Source organism: Phacochoerus africanus, chromosome 9 (assembly GCF_016906955.1).
Source record: "Phacochoerus africanus isolate WHEZ1 chromosome 9, ROS_Pafr_v1, whole genome shotgun sequence".
Taxonomy (NCBI): Eukaryota; Metazoa; Chordata; class Mammalia; order Artiodactyla; family Suidae; genus Phacochoerus; species Phacochoerus africanus.
The window spans coordinates 112,934,461-112,959,988 of NC_062552.1; the positions used below are offsets into that span (position 1 = coordinate 112,934,461).

At 40.4% G+C, this 25,528-nt stretch overlaps 1 protein-coding gene across 1 annotated transcript in view; it reads left to right on the top strand.

The window, feature by feature from the left end:
* The first annotated feature begins 16,951 nt into the window (after positions 1-16,951).
* The window catches only part of SPATA7 (spermatogenesis associated 7), a 54,116-nt gene continuing 45,539 nt past the window's right edge, over positions 16,952-25,528 (top strand). The window contains exons 1-3 of the mRNA XM_047796054.1: positions 16,952-17,129; positions 21,656-21,730; positions 23,600-23,695. Coding sequence (XP_047652010.1) covers positions 17,111-17,129; positions 21,656-21,730; positions 23,600-23,695 — 190 coding nt within the window. The 5' untranslated portion in view covers positions 16,952-17,110. The remainder of the gene's footprint in view (positions 17,130-21,655; positions 21,731-23,599; positions 23,696-25,528) is intronic.

Genomic DNA, 25,528 nt, shown 5'->3' on the forward strand with positions numbered 1-25,528 from the left:
GGGAGCGGCCCAAGAAATAGCAAAAAGACAAAAAAAAAAAAAAAACCCGGTTGGGGAAAAAAAAAATAAAATTGCGGTGGAACTCCTGCAGTGGTGTGTGGGTTAAGAATCCAACTGTAGCAGCTCAGGTCACTGTGGAAGTGTAGATTCAATCCCTGGTCCTGGGTAGCGATTCAAAGAATCCAGTATTGCCGCAGCTGAGGTGTAGGTTTTGGCCTCGGCTCAGATTCAACCCCTGGAATGGGAACTATCATGTTGCAGGTATGCCATAAAATTTTTAAAAAACTAAAACTAAAAAACAAAATAAAATTATGGTGGCCCTCCTCCAATATCTCTCTGTGCGTAGACACAGGCATGCCTTAATAAATGTATATAAATGAAGTGGTATTATGTATGATGTTTTGTGAAATATATATATATATATATTTAAATGTTTGTTCCATATCATCAGGACTGCACCCCAGAAAAGTTGAGCCAATATATACATAAACAAGACAGAAGTATAAAGTTTCTCTACACCCTCACCAATATAGCATATCTCATTTTTTATCTTTCCCTATCTAATAGACAAGATGTCATGTTTTGATGGTAGCCACTCTTCTCCCATCAATTCATAACTCTAAGAAAAGGAGACAGAGTTCCCATCATGCTGCAGCAGTTAATGAACCCAACTAGGAACCATGAGGTGGTGAGTTCGATCCCTGTCCTCACTCAGTGGGTTAAGGATTTTGCATTGCTGTGAGCTGTGGTGTAGGTTGCAGACGCAGCTCAGATCTGGTGTTGCTGTGACTGAGGGGAAAGCTGGCAGCTGTAGCTCCTATTAGACCTCTAGCCTGGGAAACTCCATATGCCGTGGTGCGGCCCTAAAAAGCAAAAAAAAAAAAAAAAGAAAAGAAAAGAAAAAGAAAAGGAGAAATATAATTAAATTCAATAAGATAATTGAACTAGGTGACTGTGAAAGGTTCTTCCAGTTTCAGCATTCTACAGTTCTACCAAATGTCCTCAATTCATTTCTCTATCAAGCTTCTATTATAAGCAAGACCCTAGGGGAAGAGAAGCTAACTTTGAGCATCTAATGTGTATGAAAACAACTGTTTTAGATCATGGTTTTTATGCTCATTTTATAGAAGGAAACTATAGAGATTCAGAGGTGGTTAAACAAGACCAGAATCAGAGCGAGTTACCTAAATAGAAACTTGAGTTTATCCCCCGCCCACCCATATCATGTTGTATCTCATTGGCTTTTCTGTCTCTCAGGAATATACAGTCTACTCTGAAGCAGGGGTAGGAATTGGAGGTGTGAGTTGCATACTCACATAAAAATTATTTAGGCCAATTTATGTGATTCCTAAGGTCAAGCCCTTGTCCTCCTCCACCCATCCCTATCACCGCCTTGTGTCATTCCCTTAGCATTCAAACTGGCGCATGTAAAGCACCAGAGTAGATGCTCAATAAATATTGCCCATGCACCTCCCCATCCACCTGACTCCTTGTCTGGGAGTGTTAAAATTTTCTCATGGTAGGAGTCCCCGTCACGGCCCAGCAATAAACCCAACTAGTATCCATGAGGACTCAGGTTTGATCCCTGGCCTCGCTCAGTGTCTTAAGGATTTGGCATTGCTATGGCTGTGGCATAGGCTGGCAGCTACAGCTCCGATTCAACCCCTAGCCTGGGAACTTCCATGTGCCAGGGGGGAAGCCCTAAAAAGACAAACAAAAAACAATTTTCTCATTGTAGTCGGGATGGTCCTGCTCACTGTACCATATGATACTGGCCTGGCAATTAGAATACAGATTGGTTGCAACACCTAAATGGTAGCCCCCACTCCCCTACCCAGCCTGACCAGGCTCAGAGCCGTGAGCCCAGGGAAACAGAGTGAAATCCGGAGATAGACACTCAGCTCCAGGGCACAAGTGAGGTACCTTGTGCACTCTCAAAGTTCTGCCTTTACCTTTCTATGTAATCTGATTAAATTATCATTATATCTTATACTTTTGGCATTTTCTCCTTAGCCTTTTGACATTTTTTCAGTGTCTCTAGGTTTTATCGAGATTACTATCATAATTACTATTATTGCTATCAATCACTAGCCATTGGTAACTCTTATTTTCTATGAGTCAATGTTACTTTCAAATGGCACATCTCAACTACCACTATTCTAGTTTAGTTACTAGTTCGGAGAACTAACATCCAGTATGAGCAGCAGCTCAGAACCAAAAAACGACTGAATTCTGACTGATCACATTCACTTGTGGTCAACAAGCCCAAAAGTCAGGGGCTGATGTGCATTCACAGTGGTCTAAGAGCTAGACTCTTCATAAACAGTCTTGCAAAGAAATCATATAATGCACAATTTATATTTCACATAATACAAAACAGCTTTTTATTTCATTTTGTGTAAATATACAACAAGCTGCAGTTTAGCGGTTTCTGCACATCAGATATCCTCAGCTGGAACAGACACGTACATTTCCATTATAAATTTCACAAGAATTTCACCTAGTGTATAAAGCAGGGCCATATTTCCAAGCACATTTCCATGTGCCTTGGTTCAGCTGAAGAAATGTTAATTTTCAATCACTGTCTCTGGTTTTTCCAGGCTCTTGGATATGACAAGCCTTTGATGGTGGCCTGCCTCACTGTATGATTAGCCTCTCTATAGGGGAAAGAGCTGCCATGTGCACTTGGGCCACAATGACAGCCCATTCCTGGAAATAAAATGGGCCTGTTATATTTGCTGCAGTAGACTCAGGCTCTCTTTTCTAATTTGTCATCGTTTTCCCCAAACAAATATGTTATTATTCAACAACAAAGGGTCTGACAAAATGCCACAGAGCTCGTGCAGCAACGCTAACTCAAAGCAGGAGATGATGAATGTTAAGTGCATTCTGGCTTGATTTGTTTTAAAAAGATCACTTCTAAGAAACACTTGGGATCAGTACTTGGGGTATTGGAGATGTGTACTGACAGCTGGGGTTTGTTGGAACAAGGGTGGCTTTGTTCTCTTTTATGTCCGTTCACGCCCATGTACTTGCTGTCAGTCAGTGCTCATGGAGAGGGCTACGCAGAAGATGACACAAGAGAGCAACAGCCAAGAGGTGAGAGATTCCCTCTGACTAATGCTGGGGAGAAGGGATTGGCTGTCACAAGTTCTATTTTTAGTAGTTGCTGCTATGATAATTTCTGCCAAGTCCAACCTGTCCCTGCAAATGACTTCTTATTTGGGCATGGGTACACGTGTGGACGACCAAACCCAAAACCTCTTCTTCCTGTGCACATAGCCAGACTCTGCTTCCCAGCCTCTCTTGAGAAGAGAGCTAATAGAATGTGAGCAGAAGTGATGTGGGCCACTTTCAGGCCTGGCCTTTAACAATGTCCATGGGTCACCCTCCTCCCTCTTCTCTCATCTGCCAGCTGGAGATCAATGCCCAAGGAGTCCTGAAGTCATGTTAGAAGAATGGGGGAGCCCCCGTAAACCAGATTCTTGAATGCCTGAAGATCTGCTGGCTAACACCAGTACCCCTATCCACTGGCACTGCCAAAAGAAATTTTTTTTTTTTTTGTCTTTTTGCCATTTCTTGGGCCACTCCCGCGGCATGTGGAGGTTCCCAGGCTAGGGGGCTAATCGGAGCTGTAGCTGCTGGTCTACGCCACAGCCACAGCAATGCAGGATCAGAGCCATGTCTGCAGCCTACACCACAGCTCACCGCAACACCGGATCTCGGTAACCCACTGAGCAAGGGCAGGGATCGAACCCACAACCTCATGGTTCCTAGTCGAATTCGTTAACCACTGTGCCACGACGGGAACTCCCAAAAGAAAATTTAAATGTCTGTGATATCAGGTCCCTGAAATATGGGTGGGAAGGTGAGGGAGGTTTTTTATAGTAGTTATCCTACCGTGACTAAGCACCATGCAGGAGCCCAGGGAAAGAAGAGATGAGGCTCACTTGGAAGGTGCCCGCTCTGACTTCCTTTCTGGTCATTTTTTAATTTTTTTTTTTTTTACCTCCTCTGCGGCTTGCTCTCTAATAACTGACCCTGAGCTGGAGAATGAAGGGGAGACACATGTTGGGTTGTTATACACCAGCACATTAATATGACGTTGGGAAACACTATGAATATAGAGAAAACACACACTCTTTTTTGGCCACACCCACAGCGTATGGAAGTTCCCAGGCCAGGGATTGAATCTGAGCCGAAGCTATTATTTATGCCACAGCTGCGGCAAAGCCCACTGCTTGGAGCTGGGGATCAAACCCATACCTCAGCAGCAATCTGAGCTGATGCGCCAGATCCTTAACCCACTGAGCTACAGCAGGAACTCAAAAACAGGCCTTCTTGAGGAGGGAAATGTCCTAACCAGCAAATGTGTTTTGGACACACATTCCCTAAAGGAGTCATTCTGCTAGGTGCTGGGAATAGAAAGGAATTATTATTAATAATTAAAAATTATTAATTATCTCTACCTGGAGTTAAAACAATGACAAAAAAAATAAAGTCCTATCTCTCAACAAGCTTACAAACTACTTGGGAAAACTTCAAAGATAGCTGACTAATGAAAGAAGACAAGCTTTAGAGTCAGACAGAACTGAGGTGACATCAGAGATTCCACTTATTAGATTTATGGAAAATGAACCAGTCAGTTCCTCAGTATCCTCATCTTTAAACCAAAGACGGTTGTGTTTTTTAACTTTTTATTTCTTTTTTTTTTCCTTTTTTTCTATTTCTTTTTTTTTTTTTTGGCCATACAACAGCATGCAGAAGTTCCCAGGCTAGAGCTCAAATCTACACCATAGCAGTGACAGTACCAAACCCTTCACCCACTGTGCCCCAGGAAACTGAAAACTCTTTATTTCAAAATAATTTTGAACTTACCGAAGAGCTGCAAGAGTTCCCATCCATCCTTCGCCCAGCTTCTCCTAATGTCAACAATTTAAATAGTTATCACATAATTATCAAGACCAGGAAATGAAGCCTGGTACATCACAATAGCTAAACGACAGATCTTATTGGGATTTCTTCAGGTTTTTGGAGTAGGCCGGCAGGTACGGCTCCGATTCAGTCCATAGTTTCGGAACTTCCATATGCTGTGGGTGCAGCCCTGGGAAAAAAAAAAAAAAAAACAAGACATTACTAGTGACGTTGACTTTGATCACTTGGTTAAGGTGGTGTCTGCAAAGTATCCCAAAGTAAAGTTACTATTTTCCCCATTCAACTGAAGCGAGACATCCTTACATCTTATTCAGTAGGGTGTATATTCAGATCTTTTGCCAATTTAAAAAAAATCATATTTTCTTATTACTTCATTTTAAGAGTGTTTTATATGCTCTAGACATAAGACCTGTATCAGATATGTGATTGGAAATATGTTTCCAGGTCTGTGGCTTATCTTTTTACTCTCTTAAGAATGTCTTTTGCAGACCAAAAAGGTTTTTAATTTTGATAAATTCCAATTTACCAATTTTTTTTCTTTCATTGGTCATGTTTTTGGCATCATGTTTTGTCAAACTCAAGATGAATCAAATTTCCTCCTACGTTTTCTTCTACAAGCTTTATAGTTTCAAGTTTTACATTTAGGTTTATACTTCATTTTGAATTAATTTTGTGTAAGGTATGAGATATGTGTTTAAGTTAATATTTTGCATATGGACATCCAGTTGTTCCAGCACCATTTGTTGAAAAGACAATCTTTCTGCTTTGAATTGTCTTTGCAATTTTATCAAAGATTCATTTATTGTATTTGTAGGCTCTTCTGTTGCATTGATCTATGTTCTATCCTCTTACCAATACCATCCTGTCTTTTTTTTTTTTTTGGTCTTTTGTCGTTTTAGGGCTGCACCCGCGCATATAGAGGTTCCCAGGCTAGGGGTCTAATCAGAGCTGTTGCTGCCGGCCTACGCCACAGCCACAGCAATGCCAGATCTGTAACCTACACCACAGCTCATGGCAACGCCGGATCCTTAGCCCACTGAGTGAAGCCAGGGATCGAACCCGCAACCTCATGGTTCCTAGTCGGATTCGTTTCCTCTGCGCTACAACAGGAACTCTGCACCCTGTCTTGATTACTGTAGCTTTATAGTAAGTGGTAAAATTGGGTAGTATGAGTTTTCAAACTTGTTTCTATTTCACAGAATTATTCTGGCTATTCCAGCTCCTTTACTTTTCCATATAAATGTCAGAATCAGCTTGTTGAGAGTAGCAAAGAAGAACCCGCAGGGTCTTATTTTATCTATGCTGACAATCTCTATCCTTTAATTATTGTTTAGACCATTCACATGTAAAATACATTAAAATTTATCTTCTTACTGGCTGTTTTCTGTTTGTCCATGATTTCTTAAGGTTTTTTCTTTTTTCTTCCTACTCTCAGGTTCTTTAAGTATTTTTTAGGATCCCCCTTTATAAATTTCATATCAGTTTCTTATATGTTAACAAACAACGACAAAAAAACTCATATAAAAAAAGATCAGGGAGTTCCCGTCATGGCGCAGTGGTTAACGAATCCGACGAGGAACCATGAGGTTGCGGTTCGGTCCCTGCCCTTGCTCAGTGGGTTAACGATCCGGCGTTGCCGTGAGCTGTGGTGTAGGTTGCAGATGCGGCTCGGATCCCGCGTTGCTGTGGCTCTGGCATAGGCTGGTGGCTACAGCTCCAATTCGACCCCTAGCCTGGGAACCTCCATATGCCATGGGAGCAGCCCAAAGAAATAGCAAAAAGACAAAAAAAAAAAAAAGAGAGCTCAGATTTGGGGTAACTAGAAGCAGAATTGGATGAGTGTGGTCAAAAGATATGAATTTCTGCTTATAAGATAAATAAGTACTAGAGATGTAATGTACAACATGAATAATATAATTAAGACTGCTGTATGTTACACATGAAAGTTGTTAAAAAGTAAATCCTAAGAGTTCTCATCAAAAGTAAAATATTTTTGGAGTTCCCATTGTGGTGCAGGGGAAACAAATTTGGCTAGTATCCATGAGGATGCAGGTTCAATCCCTGGCCTCACTCGGTGGGTCGGGGATCCAGCATTGCCATGAACTGTGGTATGGTTCACAGACATGGCTCGGAGCCTGTGTTGTTGTGGCTGTGGCGTAGGCCGGCAGCTGCAGCTCTGATTGAACCCCTAGCCTGGGAACTTCCATATGCCACAGATGTGGCCCTAAAAAGCAAAAAAAAAGTAAAATATTTTCTATTTCTTAAATTTTGTACCTGTATGAGATGATGGATACTCATTAAACTATTGTGATAAGCACTTCATTATATATGTAGGTCAAATCATTATGTGTGCACCTTAAATTTATACAGTGCTGTTTGTCGATTATATCTCAATAAATATGGCAGGAAAAGAAAGGCTATGTGCAGCCCCAAAAAATGTTTAGTGCCCAATATTTACAATATGCACCTTGAATTAAGGAGAGGCAACCTGCAAATGTATTATGCTGCTTTATTTGTAGAGTAAGGAATTTATAGCATTATATCCCCAAGTGCTTTCCAACCTTAAGCATGCAGAGAAATGTGGGAAAAAATACCAGTGCCAAGTCCAACCCAAATATCAAAATAAATCTCTCCCTGCAAGGAAGACCCAGGCTTTAGTATTTTTCAAAAGCTCCCCAGGAGAGTGTTAATAAGCAGCCAGGTGTGGCCACCAACTCCTAAAGATTATGGGTTAGGAGTTGGTGCTCACGTGTGAAGTGCAGCCTGGGGATGTGTTTGATTAAGTCTGTTGTTGAAATGGCAAATAACCCAGGCAGTGGTTACACCTGGCAGTGCCACCCGTGACCAAGCACCTATTGTCCTCATACGTTTATGTCAACTGCTCACGCACTGCAGGCTTTTCTGACTTAGAGGTTAACCACTAGAGGACACTGAATTATGAACAAGGAATGTGTAAAAACATATTTAACACAAGTGGGTAGACAAAACCAGTTTCCTAGAGGTGTGACTTAAAAATGCCTCATTCCAGTTAGACAAGGATATACGAGGCAGAATACTTTCTCACTCTGAAACTCTTCAATTTTTTATAAAATGGTAGTGTCAACAATCTTGGTGTTTGAACGTGATTTAAGACCATGAATAACTTTCTAAGAACAAAATAGCAGTGAAATCACTAACAGTAAATCTGCCACCTTCCGTAAGCAGCTACAGGTCCTAAAATACCTCCAGGGTTTGAGAGATTTGGTCTTTGTCAGAACACTAGGAAAAGGCTGCCTTTAACAAATACCCAGTTTTTTGTAGAACGAGGACTGAAAGGAACACTTACTGCATTTTAATTCTTTTATTTTAAAGGTCAAGAAACTCTAGCTCAGAGAGGTATCTTGTTTAAGTTCACACAACGAGTTAAGACCACGCAGCCCAAGGATTCCTATCTCGTAAGTCTTCATCCTATAATATTTCCACGCTATCCTGAGCCAAACTTTAGAAATGTTAAAACAGTTATTCTGGATGACACCAAGAATGGAGAATGCATTGGGAGAAAGGTAACCTGTATATAAAATTTGAATATGGGTTTGGTTTATTTCAAGTCAGTTCTCAAATTGCTCCTATTAGAAATAATTACATCTATGTATTAAGAAATAATGAAAACACCCTTATGTAACAATAAAAAATGCTCTTAAAATTTCAGTCTAATCCAGGTAGGCATTTTGAATTGATTGACTCTTCCAAGTGGTCAAAAAGTTACTTTCTAGGAGAATTCATTTCCATAGTGTACTTTGAAGTCTAAGAAAATTCTAATTATATTTGGCTATGATTATAAAGTGAGTAATAGAAAACCCAAAAGTTTTTCTCTCAGCATGTGAAAGTTCCCGCGCCAGGGATCAAACCAGTGCCACAGCAGTGACAATTCTGAATCCATACCCTGCCACATAAGAACACCTAGTTTTTTCTTTTATGAAAGTCTGACTCCAGGATGGTTATGAAAGTCCACGGTATCAGGAACTCATTCTCCTTCGAGCTCATTACGTGCTGATCCTTGCCTTCATTCCCAGGCCACTGCATGGTCTGAGACGGCTGCTCCGGGTTCTGCCATCACATCCACATTCAAGCCAGGAGAAAGGAGGAAAAGGAAAAAGGAAGACACACTCTCTGCTTTAAAGACACTTTCCTCACTTTGCATCCATCTCTTTTATTTCACACATTAACCAGAATTTTGTCTTGTACATCCTACTTATAAAAGAGGATAGAAATGTAGCTTGATTCCATGTGGCCCAACCAAAAATTAGTTGGTGCTAGGGAAGGGGAAGAGAAGAGCTTTAGATCTGACAGAAATGTTGCAATTAAAAACAAAACAAAACAAAAACAAAACTACATCTTAAAAACTGAAGATGCAGAGTTCCTGTTGTGGCTCATCGGTAACCAAGCCAACTAGTATCCCTGAGGATGTGAATTTGATCTCTGACCTTGCTCAGTGGATTAAGGATCTGGCGTTGCCTCAAGCTTGAACCTAGGGCGTAGATCCCAGATGCGGCTTGGATCTGGCATTGCTGTGGCTGTAATGTAGGCCTGCAGCTGTAGCTCATATTAGATCCCTAGTTCTGGGAGCTTCCATATGCTGCCAGGTACAGCCCTAAAAAAGAAACAAAACAAAGCAAAACAAAACAAAACACAAAGAGTAGATGTGTGTGCTGAATGGCTACTGTCAGTCCTGAGCTCTTGCCACTTTCTGCACATCTATCCCAGTGTCAGCCATCAGTGCCTGCACCTTACTGCCTAGAGCTTTCTCAACACTGAAACCCACTTTACTGCCCATGGGGAATTAACCACCCACCCCCCAGTGGCCCTCAGAGGAGGACCAACAGGAGGTGGTGGATAAATACCCAGCTCTCTCATCTCCAGGGAGGAGAACTCCGAGGTGTTCTGTACTGTTGCCCAGAGTTCCCTGGAAGGATTGCAACTCTAGTGGTCCATGTGCTTGATAGTATCATGAATGTTGTCTTTTCTTCCACCCTTGATAAAGAGAAGCTGCCCCTTTTGAGGGATAATTCTCCAGTGAAATATGTTCCCAAACTCAGTGTGAATGACAGATTATCTCTGGATTATGGTAAAGTCGTCACCTCTAGGGTAAGAGAAAAACTGGGCTTAACTGGGCTTACCTCCATTTTGGAAGTATAATATATGTTGGTCTTTTATAAAAATATATGACTTTTGGAGTTCCCGTCGTGGCGCAGTGGTTAACGAATCCGACTAGGAACCATGAGGTTGCGGGTTCGGTTCCTGCCCCTGCTCAGTGGGTTAACGATCCGGCGTTGCTGTGAGCTGTGGTGTAGGTTGCAGATGCGGCTCGGATCCCGCGTTGCTGTGGCTCTGGCGCAGGCCGGTGGCTACAGCTCCGATTCAACCTCTAGCCTGGGAACCTCCATATGCTGCGGGAGCGGCCCAAGAAATGGCAACAACAGCAACAACAACAATAACAACAACAACAGCAACAACAACAACAACAACAAAAATATATATGACTTTAAAATATACATATTTGGGAGTTCCCTTCGTGGCGCAGTGGTTAATGAATCCGACTAGGAACCATGAGGTTGCGGGTTCGATCCCCGCCTTGCTCAGTAGGTTAAGGATCCGGCGTTGCTGTGGCTCTGGCGTAGGCCAGGGGCTACAGCTCTGATTGGACCTCTAGCCTGGGAACCTCCATATGCTGCGGGAGCAGCCCTAAAAATGGCAAAAAGACAAAAAAAAAAGCATATTTGCATTCGTTTCAGACAGCTTAAGTATAGGTTTTCCTAAGGCAAAGGACTTGAGCAAATTCTCACTTATCTTTTCCATTTTATTTGCTCATGATTGCACATTGAAATAATTTTTCCATTATTTTAGGAAACACATGCCTAAGAGAGCTAACGTACGTAATGAAAAGTCACTGAGATAACTTTCTCACTGCCTGTTTCCTGATTTAGTGGAATGAGCACTACATGAAGAGTCAGAGAGCTGAGTTGGGTGAGCTAATTACATGCTCTGGACTCCAGCAGTCTTTTCTGCAAGATGAGGGTTTTGGCTCAGTGATTCCTGGCATCATTCTAGCCCCCCAGTTCTCTCTGACATACAAGGGAAACTATCTGCTTCTGCCAGCTGCATTTTAAAAAGTAAATTAAGAAGGCTCAGGAGTTCCCTCATGGCTCAGCAGGTTAAAGATCTGGCATTGTCCTTGCTGTGGCTCTGGTTACAAATGCTGGTCTGGGAACTTCCCCATGCCATGGGTGAGGCCAAAATAAAATAAATTAAGAAGGCTCAGAACACCCCTTGTTCCACCGTATTTGTCCAGTTATCTTCCATAAGCATCCATTCTACATGTTATAAGTGACACGGAGGAAGTCTTTCTGTGCCTAGCTCACAACCCATGTTTCTAGACTGTGCCTTTACTGTGGAAAAGTTCTCCTCTATTCACTTCTTGACTTAAAATGTTTTTCTTTAAAGTTGCCTATGGTTATAAATTTCAGTGAACACTCAATGTTACATAACAAGAAGATGTTCTCATTACATATTTTCATACTGTTGGACAATTTAGATTTTGTTTAAAAACATGAAACACAATGAACACTGAACAAATGTTTGCAGGCAAGGCAATGGAAGGACTCAAAGAAGGTAAGAGGAATCTTGTATTTCAGCCAAATCAAGTGAAAGGGTCCGTAACCCATCCCTGTCTCTATTGTCTAAGCTTACATGCTCAAATTTTATAAAGAAATAATTAATGCAGTCTAAATTTAAACATTCCTTAATCTTCTTCATTTCTGTCCTTCATTTTGTCTGGAGTAGAGATTAAATCCCTTAGATAAACTGGGTAGGGCATTTATAAAGGATGGTTTTCATTTCTGGCTTACAAACTCAGTTATTTTTTAATTGATTTCAGGTGTCCATTTGTGATTCATACATGCACCTATAGGAGCTTTATCTCAACTTCATAAATCTGCTAATTGTTGAAATTCCAAACTCTTTTTTCTTTTTGGCCATGCCCACAGCATGTAGAAGTTCCCCCAGTTCTCTCTGGGCTAGGGATCCAACCCAAGCCACAGCAGTGACAATACCAAATCCTTAACATCTAGGCCACCAGGGAACTCCAAATCTCCATTTTTTTTTTTTTTGGTCTTTTGTCTTTTGTTTTTAGGGCTGCATCAGGGCATATGGAGGTTTCCAGCCTAGGGGTTGAATCAGAGCTGTAGCTGCCATCCTACACCACAGCTCACCGCAACACCAGATCCTTAACCCACTGAGCAAGGCCAGGGATGGAACCTGAGTCCTCATGGATACTAGTTAGGTTCAGTAACCACTGAGCCATGATGGGAACTCCCCAAACTCTACTAAGTGGAAAAAATAATATCAGAATAAACTAACAGCTTGGATATGTTTTTTGTTTGGCTTTCTTTTTAATTGTTAAGTTGCTTGTAAACAGAGCATGCTATAGATGGAGAATTATCAAACCTTTAGGCCAAGCATCATCCCTGATGTGTTGTGGCAACTGATGGGCAGTGGAAGAATAGATAAAATGCTCTTAAACTACAGGGACAGGTTACCTAGTAACCACAGAGTGAGTAAGTCCTGTTCACAGAGACTTGCTCTCTTAATTGGATGAAAAGATTTAAGGAACACAGCTGGGAAGAAACTGGAGCGATGGAGGACGATGAAATACTGGTGGGCCCAGTATCTACAATTGCAGCCGCCTCTCTAAAGGGGCATGATGTGAGTGATTCTCAGTAACAACAAACCAGCTGAGCCACCTCCAGAGTCATAATTTTGTACTCTTTTAAACTGTAGGAAAAAAGAAAATAAAGTGTGAAATGGAGCATATTTTAAAAGTGCAGTGAACACTGTGTGGTGATACAGATATGGGAATGATCATTTTCTATGGACAAGATGAAATTTGTGTTCAGAGTTCTCTTTCTTACAAGAGCTCAAAATGGTCCCTCGGGATCAGCTTATCCCTTTATCACTCGCTTCTGTCTGTCTCTATTTCTTTTCTATTGGGCACATGCTGCTTCATAGAGAATTATGGCCATTATAGTTCTCTCCAGCCCTGATGATAAAATTAAGAAAAATCAAGTTATGGGTGGACAATGATGAAGATTTTTTTTTTATTACCAAAGGGCCTTTAGATAATATAGTAATTTCTTCCTGTGCTCCATTAAGAACCCAGTATATATGGCGCTAACTATAGTTGGAGAAGCTCTATCTTGGAGTCACGGTTCAAAATGTTCTTCAAAAGTATAAGGAGTAAAGTCACTCCTTATACTCCCTGAGTAATATGTGTAGGTTAGCATTGCCTTGAGTTGGCTCTCTTCCTCACAGAGATTCAGCTTTAAACTTTCCTAAAGCCCCCTCTAGTGACAAACAGCAAATTAATCCTTTGCTTTAGAACATGTTAATATCACCAAGCTCTAAAGTTCCATTTTCTCCTTAACTTATTAGATGAATGAATAGCTAGAGTATTTTGTTGGAATATGACTCAGAAATCATCAGTGGCTCAAATTTCCAAGCATTCTTCAATCGCTTCACTGAAACCAAAGGGTATTTTTTTTTTTTTTTGAGACAGGGGTCAACACCGAGGGTACATGCCCCATTTATTTCATTCTATTTCTTTTACTCTGCCCTGATGGGTATACTTTAAAAAATACTCACTTTAAAAAGTCCTTCATTTTTATCCGTCAGGGATTTTAAAGATGAACATATGTTCATAAAAAACCATTAAATGGGAGGAGATTATCTTGGCCTTTACCTCTTGGTGTTTTTACTGCATTACTGGATAATTTTCTTTGATAATACTGAGTATGGACAAGCAGACAAGTATAAATTCCAGGAATCTTCTGAATTATGAAACTAATGGTAATCTATAAAGATATATATTAAATGTAAATGTAATAATGTTTTTAAATAATAAATAATAAAATACAATAAATGAACTATGTAGAGTATGTATTAGACAGTATATTATGGTACATAATAATAGAAAGTTAATTTTATTTGTATCTCCATTTCTACAGGGCTTCAAGCTCATCTAATAAAAATAAATGTGACTAAACCATTAAATAAGAAAAAAAAAGCCACCTGCCTAATAAAGTGAATAAAGAGATAAATAGAAAAAATAGGCTACAACCAGTTATTGCAACCAAACACAAATCTTAGTTTTGCACTGACAAGCTAAGACAACAAGAAGAAACCCAATAATAAAAGCAAACAAACCAATTCATCAAGGGAGAAAATTCTTTCTAAAACACAGATATTCAAGTATCTAAATGTCAATAATGTACCATTGGAATAATTTCTTAACAATGAGAAATTAATGTTTGAATAGTCAACAAAAGATCTTCAGGCCATTGCAGCTGGTGGTGATTCTGACAATGGAAGCTTGTTCCTGGGAGCTAACTCTGTGATATACCCGGGCTAGCTCTCTGCATCTACTCGTGACCATGGGTTATTTCCAGGGAATAGCAACCAGACAGCATCTTCTCTTTTTTCTTCATACACACAGAGTGAAGCCCAAGTGAAACTGACAATATTAACGGTCTGAACGTAGCCTTGAACCCTTGTGCCGGGACTCTAACCCAGTCTAAACCCAGATTGGGACTTGACCCCAAGGTTTTAAATTAGAATCACTCACCCTGTGTCTAGACTCACTGAGGTTCAGGTTCTTCATGTCTCCACACAGAAGGAATTCAGCAAGAGACAAAGCGATAGGCAAGAAATAGATTTATTAAGACAGAACACTTGTGAGAGATGCAAGCGGGCAGCCACAGAAGCTCTGCCCTTAGGATCCGGAGGGCTACAGTTATTATCAGACAAGGGGAGTGGGGTTGGAAAAGTCCACCTCTTCTTTTCTGGGAGCAGTAGCTCCTCCTTAGTATCAAGTAAGGTGTGTATTCAAATCCTCAAAAGACTGGTCCTCAAACTCTTGCCCTTGGTCTGAATATGAATGCAGGCCTAATCCCATCCCCCACCCAACGACCTGAGGCAAGTCTCAAGGCTCCGTTGATGAAGCAAACCTGCCTTGTTCTGATGGCTTTTTTTGAGCAATTTATTTACTTACAGCAATCTCCCAATGTCCCTTAAGTTTCCCTCCTTATCTGTGGTCCTTTATTAGGACTTCTAAAAATATCTGTGTCTAACTCCATCCCCATCACAAAGACAAATTAAATTGCACCTATGATAATATGTTCTCTGCTAAAATTGGAGAGAAAAAGACCCTAATCATGCACGTCTTGGAAGAACTAGAAGAAAATCCTTAAGAAAAATAATGACATGCGGATGGCTTCAGCTGAAGTTGGACACGAAGCAATATAGTCTTCCGAACCCTCTCCCATTTTGCTCTTCTTCCAATTGTGGAGCCCCTTTCCTATTTCAAAGCAAAATCTACTTTTCATACCCCAAATCTACTTTCATAAGAGGAACTGGCATCGCCTTTGTGTAAATCAAGTCACTGTGTTGCCTCCCCCAGGGGTATTTGCCCTTCATGCTTTACTTCTAGCTCAATTTAACAAATGCTTACTGGAAGCCTATTATATACAAGGTATTTTCCAGATTCTAGAAGTGGAATAAAAGCCTTCATGTTCTTAGACAGGGATTTCAAACATTAATGACTAGGTAGGCAAGGGAGTTTTTCTCTGGATAACATCTGACCCTCTGCCCCTGTACCCTTCTGAATGACCTTTGTTGTTAGGGATCACAGAACCACTACACACATTTCCACATTCCTCACATTTTGAATCTAATTTTCTCCTTGCCCTAGAATCTTAAAGAATCAGTAGCACAAGCATTACTATAACCAAATTTCTGGCTTATTCCACTTTTCTTTTCATAGCATTTCTGACTTACTCCCTTATGCCTAAATTCCTTAATACCCTGAAGAAAACAAAAGTCTTAAAAGAGAGAAAACTATTGTTGAACATCTCATTTTGCCAGGCACTCTACATGTTAATCCTTGCAACTACAAAATTAGTGGCATATTTTCCATCTTAGAAAAAAGGGATCTGAGGCTCAGAGAGGTTTAGAAACTAATTCAAGTAGTTTAGGAACTAATTGTGGCAGAAAACTCACAATTAAGTTCCACAAATCTGACTCCAAAGCCAGTAATTTTTCCATCACAGCACAGGTTCTCAAATGGGATTGGGGTGGAGTGGGGGGGGGGGTCCTGCCTCTCAGGTGATCTTTGGCAACATCTGGAAACATCTTTGGACACAACCACGGGTGGAGTGCAAGCAGTGGGTAGGGGCCGGGGACGCTGCCAAACATCCTCCCCGCCCCAACGAAGAATTATGCATCTGGCCGAAAATGTCAATAGAGCCACTGCTGAGGACACATGGCAGAACGCTCCCAGGCTCCATTCTGTGACTTCCAAGGATTCAAAAGTAACCGCTTTAAAATTAAACAAATTGTAGAAAGCCATGGAAAAATCAACGCCTAGTTCATGTTGCAATACTCTTCCAACATAAGGGAAAACCGATTTTATTAAGACAAAAAAGGCGGAGGGGGATGGTGAAAGGAGGAGGGAAGCTAAGGAAGCAGGAAAGAAACACAAACTGATTATCCGGGTTAAAAATCAAGATATAAATATGTGGGTGTTTTTCATTCTCATGATTTTTCACTAATTCAAATGTTCATGGGTTACTTTGAGATGTAATTATTTGGAATTGGTTAAATGTTACCCTGACCACAGCCAACATTGGCGTTTTGACTTTTTCCTGGGACCCAGGGGAAAAAGATGCCAGATGAAACCACCACCTCTTCCTGTTCTTCCCGCTGGGACAAGGCCTGTCAGGTGCTGGCGGCTTGACTCCTGACAAGAGGCCGCTCTGTAGACTACTGGCAGAGTCCCAGAGCAACAGACTGGCGCTTAAGGTTCTTTCCCTGCCGGGCCCCTCCATCCCGGCACCCTCCCGGCTTTCCTCCCCTCTGCGGCTACCCCCGGAGGCGGGGCAGCGAGAGCGCACGTCCCAACGCCGTGACGTCACAATCCCGGCGCCGTGGAACCCGCCCTTAGCAACCGGCCCTGCGACAGTCTCCATCCGCTGCCGCCCCCTCGCCGGCCCCTGGTTGCCAAACCTCTGCTGCGGGGGCTGGCCGGGCACGGGGAAGGACCGAAGGGGACCCGGCTGTACCCACGGCGGCTGCAAGAGGTCTAAGCATGGATGGCAGCCGAAGAGGTAAAGGGCAGCTCTCGCGAGCTACCGCTAGCCATCTCGCGCCGGCCGGCTGTCGGGCCTTCGGGTCTGGGCTTCGGGTCCGGGCTTCGGGTCCAGGCTGCGCGGTTCTAGGCCGAGCGCTGGGCGCTCCCTGGCCCCTTTTTAGTCGCCAGTGTTGACCCGAGTGTTGCCCCGTGCTGCCCAGGCTTCTTGCATCAGAGGAAGCCTTGCTTGTGGGGTTCACAGGTCCGCTTCTTGCTCTGAATTTGTTGCCCTGCCTCCAGGAGGCCCTGCCCCTGGAATTCGAGGTCGGAGACAGAGGAACCAAAATTGGTGTTTGGAGTGAGACTTCTCTGGGCCCCCAAATCAAGCCCCGCTGCACTCCTCAGGGGTGGCCCTCAGTTATCCCAGCTTTTGAACGTGGTGGTAAAAACGCCTCTGTCTTGGAGCTCTTGGGGATTAAATGCAGATGATACATCAAAGCTCTTAGCACACTATAAATACTCAGTAAATACGAAATCCTCCATATTGTAACCCTATCCCTGCCCCACCAAACTAGTGAGTAACCCAGGGATTCTCTAACTTTAGTGTGAGTAGGAATCGTGCTAAAATTCAGTAGGTCTGATGGGGACTGAGCCTTTGCATTTCTAATAAACTTCCAAATAATGCCGTATTGCTGGCTGTAGTTTTAGTACCAAAGGACTAATCCGTAATCTGCTCTTGACTGAATAGCCTGGTTAAAGTGGACATTACAGTGGATCCACTGGAGCCACGTAACTTGAAACATCTATGCCTCAGACCGATCCGGATCATTTGCATTTTCTGAGCAAGGCGTTTAAGGCAATCTCCAGACCTCTTCTGGCAATTTAGTGTTCTTATGTTTTAAACTGTACCTTTAAAGCCAGCTGCTAGATGGTTCCTTGCAATCAGTCTTGTTTGAAGACAGGTGTGCCTTTATTATGTAATCTTTGATCAAAAAAAGTGTTGATCTGAATGTAGGAAATAACTGTATGTTAGTAACCTAAGTTCCAGGAAAAGCAAACCAACGTGCCTTTATGGTTTTCAGAAATTTTACCGCATAAGTTAACATTACCTTTGCTGTGTACTAGAAAATATTTCCGAGTTTCCTTAGTTTTAAATGCACAAAACATCTTGTATTATTCTCATTTCACAGCGAATAAAAGTGATTTGCCCAGGTCACAGTAAGTGGCACAACAGGCTTTGAATCCAGGTGTAATGAATGTGAAACTAGTGCCATTGTTTCGTTTACTATCCCTTTGTAGAACTGGGAGCATGGGAAAGGATGTATGTCAAATTTAGAGTATAATGGCCTTAATAAGACAGTAAGTCTCAGTGTTTGTTTATTAAACTTTTTAAAATCAGGTTCATGTCAAAAGATAATAAGGTTTATATTTCCATAACTTACCCAATTAGCTTCATTTTTAGGACATTATATAATGTATGGTATCAAACATTGATTTTGAGTTTTTAAGAAAAATGTAATATTCCCCAGATATCTGGGGTAGTCAGTTCTCCTATACATAATTATTAATAGGAAACCATATTTTAGCCAATGCTAAAATACTTAATTTTAATTGAAAATTTTGCGCTTTCTAAATTTGTTAGATTTCATTGAAGTTACCTGTGATGATTTCAAGAGCACAAAATGTTAAGGCATCTAAAGTTAAAATTTATTTATCTTTTGTCATTTATTCTCTGTGACATTTGCTATCTTCTCTATGTATACCTACTTTTCCTTTTTCTATGGACTGCAGGGAAACATACATACATTAGAAAGGAGTCTGGAGGGCATAAGCTGGATACAGAGAATAAACTGTATTTCTTAGCCTGTTTCATATGGTATAGTAAATTAGAGCACGGTTTAACTCCTAAGCAGTTTATATTGATCAAGATAGCATAATGGTTAAGGCTCAGGAACCAGAGTGCCTGGATTCAGATCCAAAATCTGTCACATTTTAGTTGTATAATCTTGGATAAATTGCATCGCTTTATCTCTCTGTGCTTCATCTATAAAGTGGGAATAATGATAGTACCTATGTCCTAGGATTGTTGTAAGGATTAAGTGAATTTGTAGCTACAAAGTGCTTAGCACTGTGTCTGGCACGGTTAGCAGTGTTCAGTAAGTTAGTTATTTGACTGCAGGCGAAGAAACCCAACTCGAACTGGCTGAAACTTAAAATGGGAACTTTTGAGCGCAGGTAGAGAAAGTCTAGGGTGGGTAGAGCTCCAAACATAGTTAGATCCTGGTATTCAAATGATGTTACCAGGTTTCTCTTTCCATCTTTGTTCCACTTTCCTCTGTTTAGGCTTCATTCTCAGACGGGTTCCCATTGTGCAGTGCAGGCTGGCCACCAATAGTGCCAGGCTTGTTTATATTCTAGGGATTTCCCAATAGTTCCAATAAAAGTCCCAGGATTGTGTCTCGTTGGCTGGACTTGGGTCACATAGTCATTCATGATTCAGTCGACAGAGTTGGCCAGGTGGGGGTGATATGCCCCCTTCTGATGGGATCCACAGCTGAGCTAAGAAGGGGGAGGCGTGGTTCCCCAAGCAGGTTGAGGTCCTATTTCTAGATAAAGGGGCATTGGATTCTGGTCAGACAAAAAGCCAACCCTTTTTTCCCTCTGAAGAAGTAAGGTTTGCCTGAGAGTTTGGTGGTTACTTTGCTTTTTTTATGTTTAGTCTCTCTTTCTTGACAGAAACGTATGCTGTCTTCATTACCAACTCAAATGGTATTACCTGGACTTTTCTTGTCCTAAATAAGTTTAATTTTTTCCTTCTTGCTCTCTGGCCTATGATGTAGAAGGACCTTCTCAGGTATTCTGATCTTCAGACTGGTTTTTTTGTTTGTTTTGGTCTGTTCTAGCAGGCTTTGTTCTCTAATCCTGGATTTTAGTTCTAGTATCTCAACACCTCTTTTTCTATTTTCTTGTTTTGTTTTTAATTTAATGGCCACACTCAGCACATGGAAGGTCCTGGGCCAGGAATTGAATCTGAGCTACAGCCGCAGCAATGCTGGATCCTTTAACCCTGTGCACCAGGCCAGGGATTGAATCTGCACCTCTGCTGTGACCTAAACCACTGCAGTCGGATTCTTAACCCTTGTGCCACAGAGGGAACGCCTAGCTCTTTTTGTATTTTCCAACATGCCTGTTTCTTCCAGACTTTGTCTTTGTCTTCTCCACACATTTATAGCTTATAAAAAGCCTGCCTGATAGCAGATTTTACCCACTTAAAACATGTCTTGGGATACAGTATATTTTGGGGGTTTATTTTTTTGTTTTTGCTCTTTTTATACCACAGCCACGGCAACGCAGGATCCGAGCTGCGTCTGTGACCTGCACCACAGCTCATGGCAACGCCAGATTCTTAGTCCACTGAGTGAGGCCAGGGATCGAACCCACACCCTCATGGTTCCTAGATTTTTTGTTTCTGCTGCGCCACGACAGGAACTCCGGGATGAATGTTAAATTCCACTGAACTCTATAACTCAACCTACTGTCTTGGGGGTTACCCCTCACAGCACAGTCACTTTTATGGGGAAAGAAATTATTTTGTCACAAAGTATGTAAGAGCTGTGCATAGCCAATCTGGTCTAAAAGACAAGATACTGACCTTAGGAGAGATAGTGAGTTTTCTACCACTAGAAGTGCTTTTAAATAGAAGATGTTGAGCTAGAATCCAAGCAAGAAGGTGAGCTGGTTGGACTAAATGAACCTTAGGACATCTTTTAATCATCATCAAGTTCTGGTTCTGACATTTTTATGTGCTTATACATAATAACATTACACTATATAATTTATGATCTACTAAATTACTTTGAGAGGATTACTTTCTTTAAGTCATTTTTTTTTGTCTTTTGTCTTTTTTGTTGTTGCTATTTCTTGGGCTGCTCCCGCGGCATATGGAGGTTCCCAGGCTAGGGGTCCAATCGGAGCTGTAGCCACCGGCCTACGCCAGAGCCACGGCAACGCGGGATCCGAGCCGCGTCTGCAACCTACACCACAGCTCACGGCAACACCGGATCGTTAACCCACTGAGCAGGGGCAGGGACCGAACCCACAACCTCATGGTTCCTAGTCGGATTCATTAACCACTGCGCCACGACGGGAACTCCCTCTTTAAATCATTTTTTAGGACTAGACTATGGTTAACTGAAATAGGTAATACATTTGTATTAACTCAAAATCGTATTCTATTTTGAAATCATTTAAAAACCAGTAGGGTCAGTGGTTTACAGAATAAAGTCAGTGTATATCCAATAACATAAATGATGTCTTTATCATTTTATCTAATGAAACTTAAGTCTCTAGGCACAACAGTTTTGAAAATAACTTATTAAAAGAAAAAGGCTTTTATCTATGGCATCAGGATTTTTGTCTGATATTGCTGGTTAATAATATGATTGAATAAAGTTTTAAACAATTCTGGTAGTTAAGGATAAATATTTTACTTTTTATTTGCTCAATATTGTCTTTGTAGAAGTTGTATTTCATTTATCCTAATTCATATTTTTTTGTTAAAAGTCAGAGCAACTTCAGTCCTTCCCAGATATGGTCCACCGTGCCTATTTAAAGGACACTTGAGCACCAAAAGTAATGGTAAGTGAGGTACTTAAAAAATGGTAAAAGGATTGTTAAAAAGTTGACTATGTTTACTTTATTTGTGAATAATATAACATAGTAAAAAATACTTTGTTTAATCATACTTGAACTTCATATTATTAATTAAATATTATAGGAATTCTTGAGATTCGAGAATTTAGGAGTCCCTCACACCTTGAATGTGGACCTGGCCACCTCCTGTTCGCTGCTGCAGCTCCAGCCCAGCTCTGCTCTTTGCTGGTGGACTACCCTGGCTGAAGGCATGCCTTCCTTGTTAAAACAGTGATTAGAGGTTGTTAAAGACACGGCACTGAAAAGGAAAAGCTGTTCAGGGAAAAAAAACACTTGAAAAATGCATTTTCTGTCAGGAACAAACACTTATCCAATTGGGCCTCTTTATCCAATTGAATTTCTAGATCCAGTGAATGGGAGACACAAACTCTCTAAATGTTTTCATATTTTACAGCCTTTAAATTTTAATGTACGTGGAAAATATTTTTATAATTATAGCTTAAAATTTTTAATCCTAGGTTTTTAGGCAAAATAATTCTTTTTTTTTCCTTATTTACATGAAAAAATCTTTGATACCGATCCTCGACATGTGAAAGAAGAATCATTTTCAGTTACCTCACTTATTTCTTTGTACTAAAGTAAATATACACATAGAGCCAGAATCATGAACTTTGAAAAATAATTTTTAGCTAGAAATTTGAACTAGTTTTAAAATAGGCATGCATAGAAAAGCAGGATGAAGAACTATATGTAGTTTACTAATTTTTTTTTAAAGAATATATGTATAGAGCTGTTATAAGTATGCGCTGCATTGGTTCACATCTAAACTGCATTCTTTATCAGCTGTATGACCTTGAAGACCATACTGTCTGTGCCTCAGTTTCCATGTCTAGTAAATGGTGATAATAATGACTAAATGAGTTTTTACATGCGTGCATGGTACCTAATCAATAAATATTTTTAGTAGTAGTTGCAGTAGTAATGTCAAGCTTATCATTTTGTATATGCTTTCATTGCGCATAGAATTTCCATGGAAGGATACCTTAAAAAAATCACAGAGTATACTGCTGGGAGAGAAGACTGGGAGTCATGGCAGGAAATGCATAATTTTCCAATCTCTACATGCTGTTTTAGTTGTTTGATTCTTTTTTTTTTAACCACATGCATGTATTACTTCTCAGAAACTTTTTAATATTTAAAGAAGTTACACCTACATTTATACTTTTATATACATGCTTAATCCTAAGATTTTTTTTAACATCTAAAGTCAAGAAGTTTAATGTCATCGAATTTCTTTGTGATTATACTTAAAATAGTCCTAATACTTCAAAAAAAAAAAAAAAAAGGCCAGTAAATTGATTTGTAGGTCTTGTTTTCAGGTGTAAAAATTAGAAGTTTGCATCTCAAAATAGAATCTTTGCCTACAGTTTTGGAGTGTGGGATTTGCTTGATTTCCCAAACTCCCCATGTATTCAGGTGTTAACAATGGCTACATTATTTCATCATCAGGCAAGTAGGTAAACATTTTTAGTTAGGAGAGAGAGAGCTGTTGATAAGAAGCAGCTTTGTTAAATGTAATGGTTGATTATATTCCAGAATCTCTTTGCAAGACTCTCAGGCTTGTAAAACTTTCTTAGAAAGGTTTGAACCCAAAGTAGTCAGTAGCTCATCAGTTATCAGTGCAAGATTACAGTGGGGACATATTCAGCATCACAGATACAATGTCAGTATGTCCATGGTTAAATTTCAGAACAGTTTTTATAAAAATGAGCTTAGTAGTCAGTAATTTGTTTACTCTCGTGATGATTTTTATTTTAATTTTAAATATTTAATTAAATATGTTTTAATTTTTAGCTTTTTGCACTGACTCCTCCTCTCTCAGACTAAGTACCCTCCACCTGGTCAAGAATCACATGGCTGTTCACTATAATAAAATCCTTTCAGCCAAAGGTAAAAATGTGCAAATATTAACTTTCTGTACCCAATTTAAACCCTTCTCAGTTTCACTTCTAATTAATGTAAATATGTAGCAAAAATGAATACATTATATATAAATGGGTTTGTGTTTGATGCAGTGAGATATCAACTACTGACTTCTACATCTATATACCTACAAATTCAGAATGCCATTATTAACTGTATTTGAAATCTGTATAATGCCTATTATTTAATTTCCCGTTATTCCTAGTGTGTGTGTATATATATATGTTTTTTTTTTTTCTTCTTCTTCTTCTTTTTGCTTTTTAGGTCCACACTTGCAGCATATGGAAGTTAGCAGGCTAAAGGTCGAAACAGAGCTACAGCTGCTGGCCACAGCCACATGGAACCTGAGTCACATCTGCAGCTACACCACAGTGCATGGCAACACCAGATCCTTAACCCACTGAGCGAGGCCAGGGATCAAACCCACATCCTCATGGATACTAATAGGATTCATTACCACTGAGCCACAATGGGAACTCCCCTAGTATATTTTTGTGGTTAGATACTGATCATAATATAACAAAAAGTTTTAATCTACTCTTTTGTTTTCAAATCTGAAGAATTTGCACAAAGAAAAGAAGATGGTAATTACAGTCTTTTCTGTCAGCTTTATTGAGATATCACTTATATACAATAAAATGTCCTAATTTTAAGTGTACAGTTGAATATTTTGAAAAACATATACATTTTTATGATAACCACTACAATCAGGCTATAAAAAAGGGATCAGCTAACTATAGCTTGCCAGCCAAATCCTCCTGCCACCTGTTTTTTTACAGCTCCTGTACTGAGAATATTTTTATTTATTTTTTATTTTATTTATTTATTTGTTTATTTTTTGTCTTTTTGCCTTTTTCTAGGGCTACACCCATGGCATATGGAGGTTCCCAGGCTAGGGGTCTAATTGGAGCTGTAGCTGCCAAGCCTACGCCAGAGCCACAGCAACATGGGATCCGAGCTGTGTCTGCAACCTATACCACAGCTGACAGCAACACCGGATCCTTAACCCACTGAGCAAGGCCAGGGATCGAACCCGCAACCTCATCATTCCTAGTCAGATTCGTTAACCACTGAGCCACGACGGGAACTCCAGAATATTTTTAAATGGTTGGAAAAAAGTCGGAAGAACAGTATTTTTGTAAAGTGAATTCACACGAAAATTGAAATTTTGTTCATAAATAAACACTGTCACATCATTCTTTTGCATATTGTCTGTGGTGGCTTTTTGCGGCATATAGAAGTTCCCTGGGCCAGGGATCGAATCAAAGCCACATCTGTAACCTTCACCACAGCTGCAGCAATGTTGGATCCTAAACCTACTCTGCTATACTCGGGATCAAACTGGCAGTGCCACAGAGACAAGCCAGATCATTAACCCACTGTGCCACAGCAGAAACATCCTCTGTGGTGGCTTTTTCATTAAAAGGCAGGGTTCTCCAAGTCCTGATTTTCTTTTCTGGGAAAATAACAATTAAAAAATAAAAATAAAAAAAGCAGAGTCGATTAGTTGTGATAGAGGAAAAGCCTAAAGAATTTACTATCTGTTCCTTTACAGAAAATGTTCACTCCTGGTATAGAACATTTTCCTCATCCCCAAAAGTTCTCTTTAGTCCTTTGTAATCACTCTCTTCCCCCCCGTTCCTGGCAACCACTCATCTCCCTTCTATCCCTATAGTTTCGCTTTTTCTAGAATTTCATATAAATTAATTATAAAATACATATCATTTTGGGTCTGGCTTCTTTCAGTTAGTTAACACTTTTGAAACTAATCCATGTTCAGTATTTCTTCCTTTTTATTAT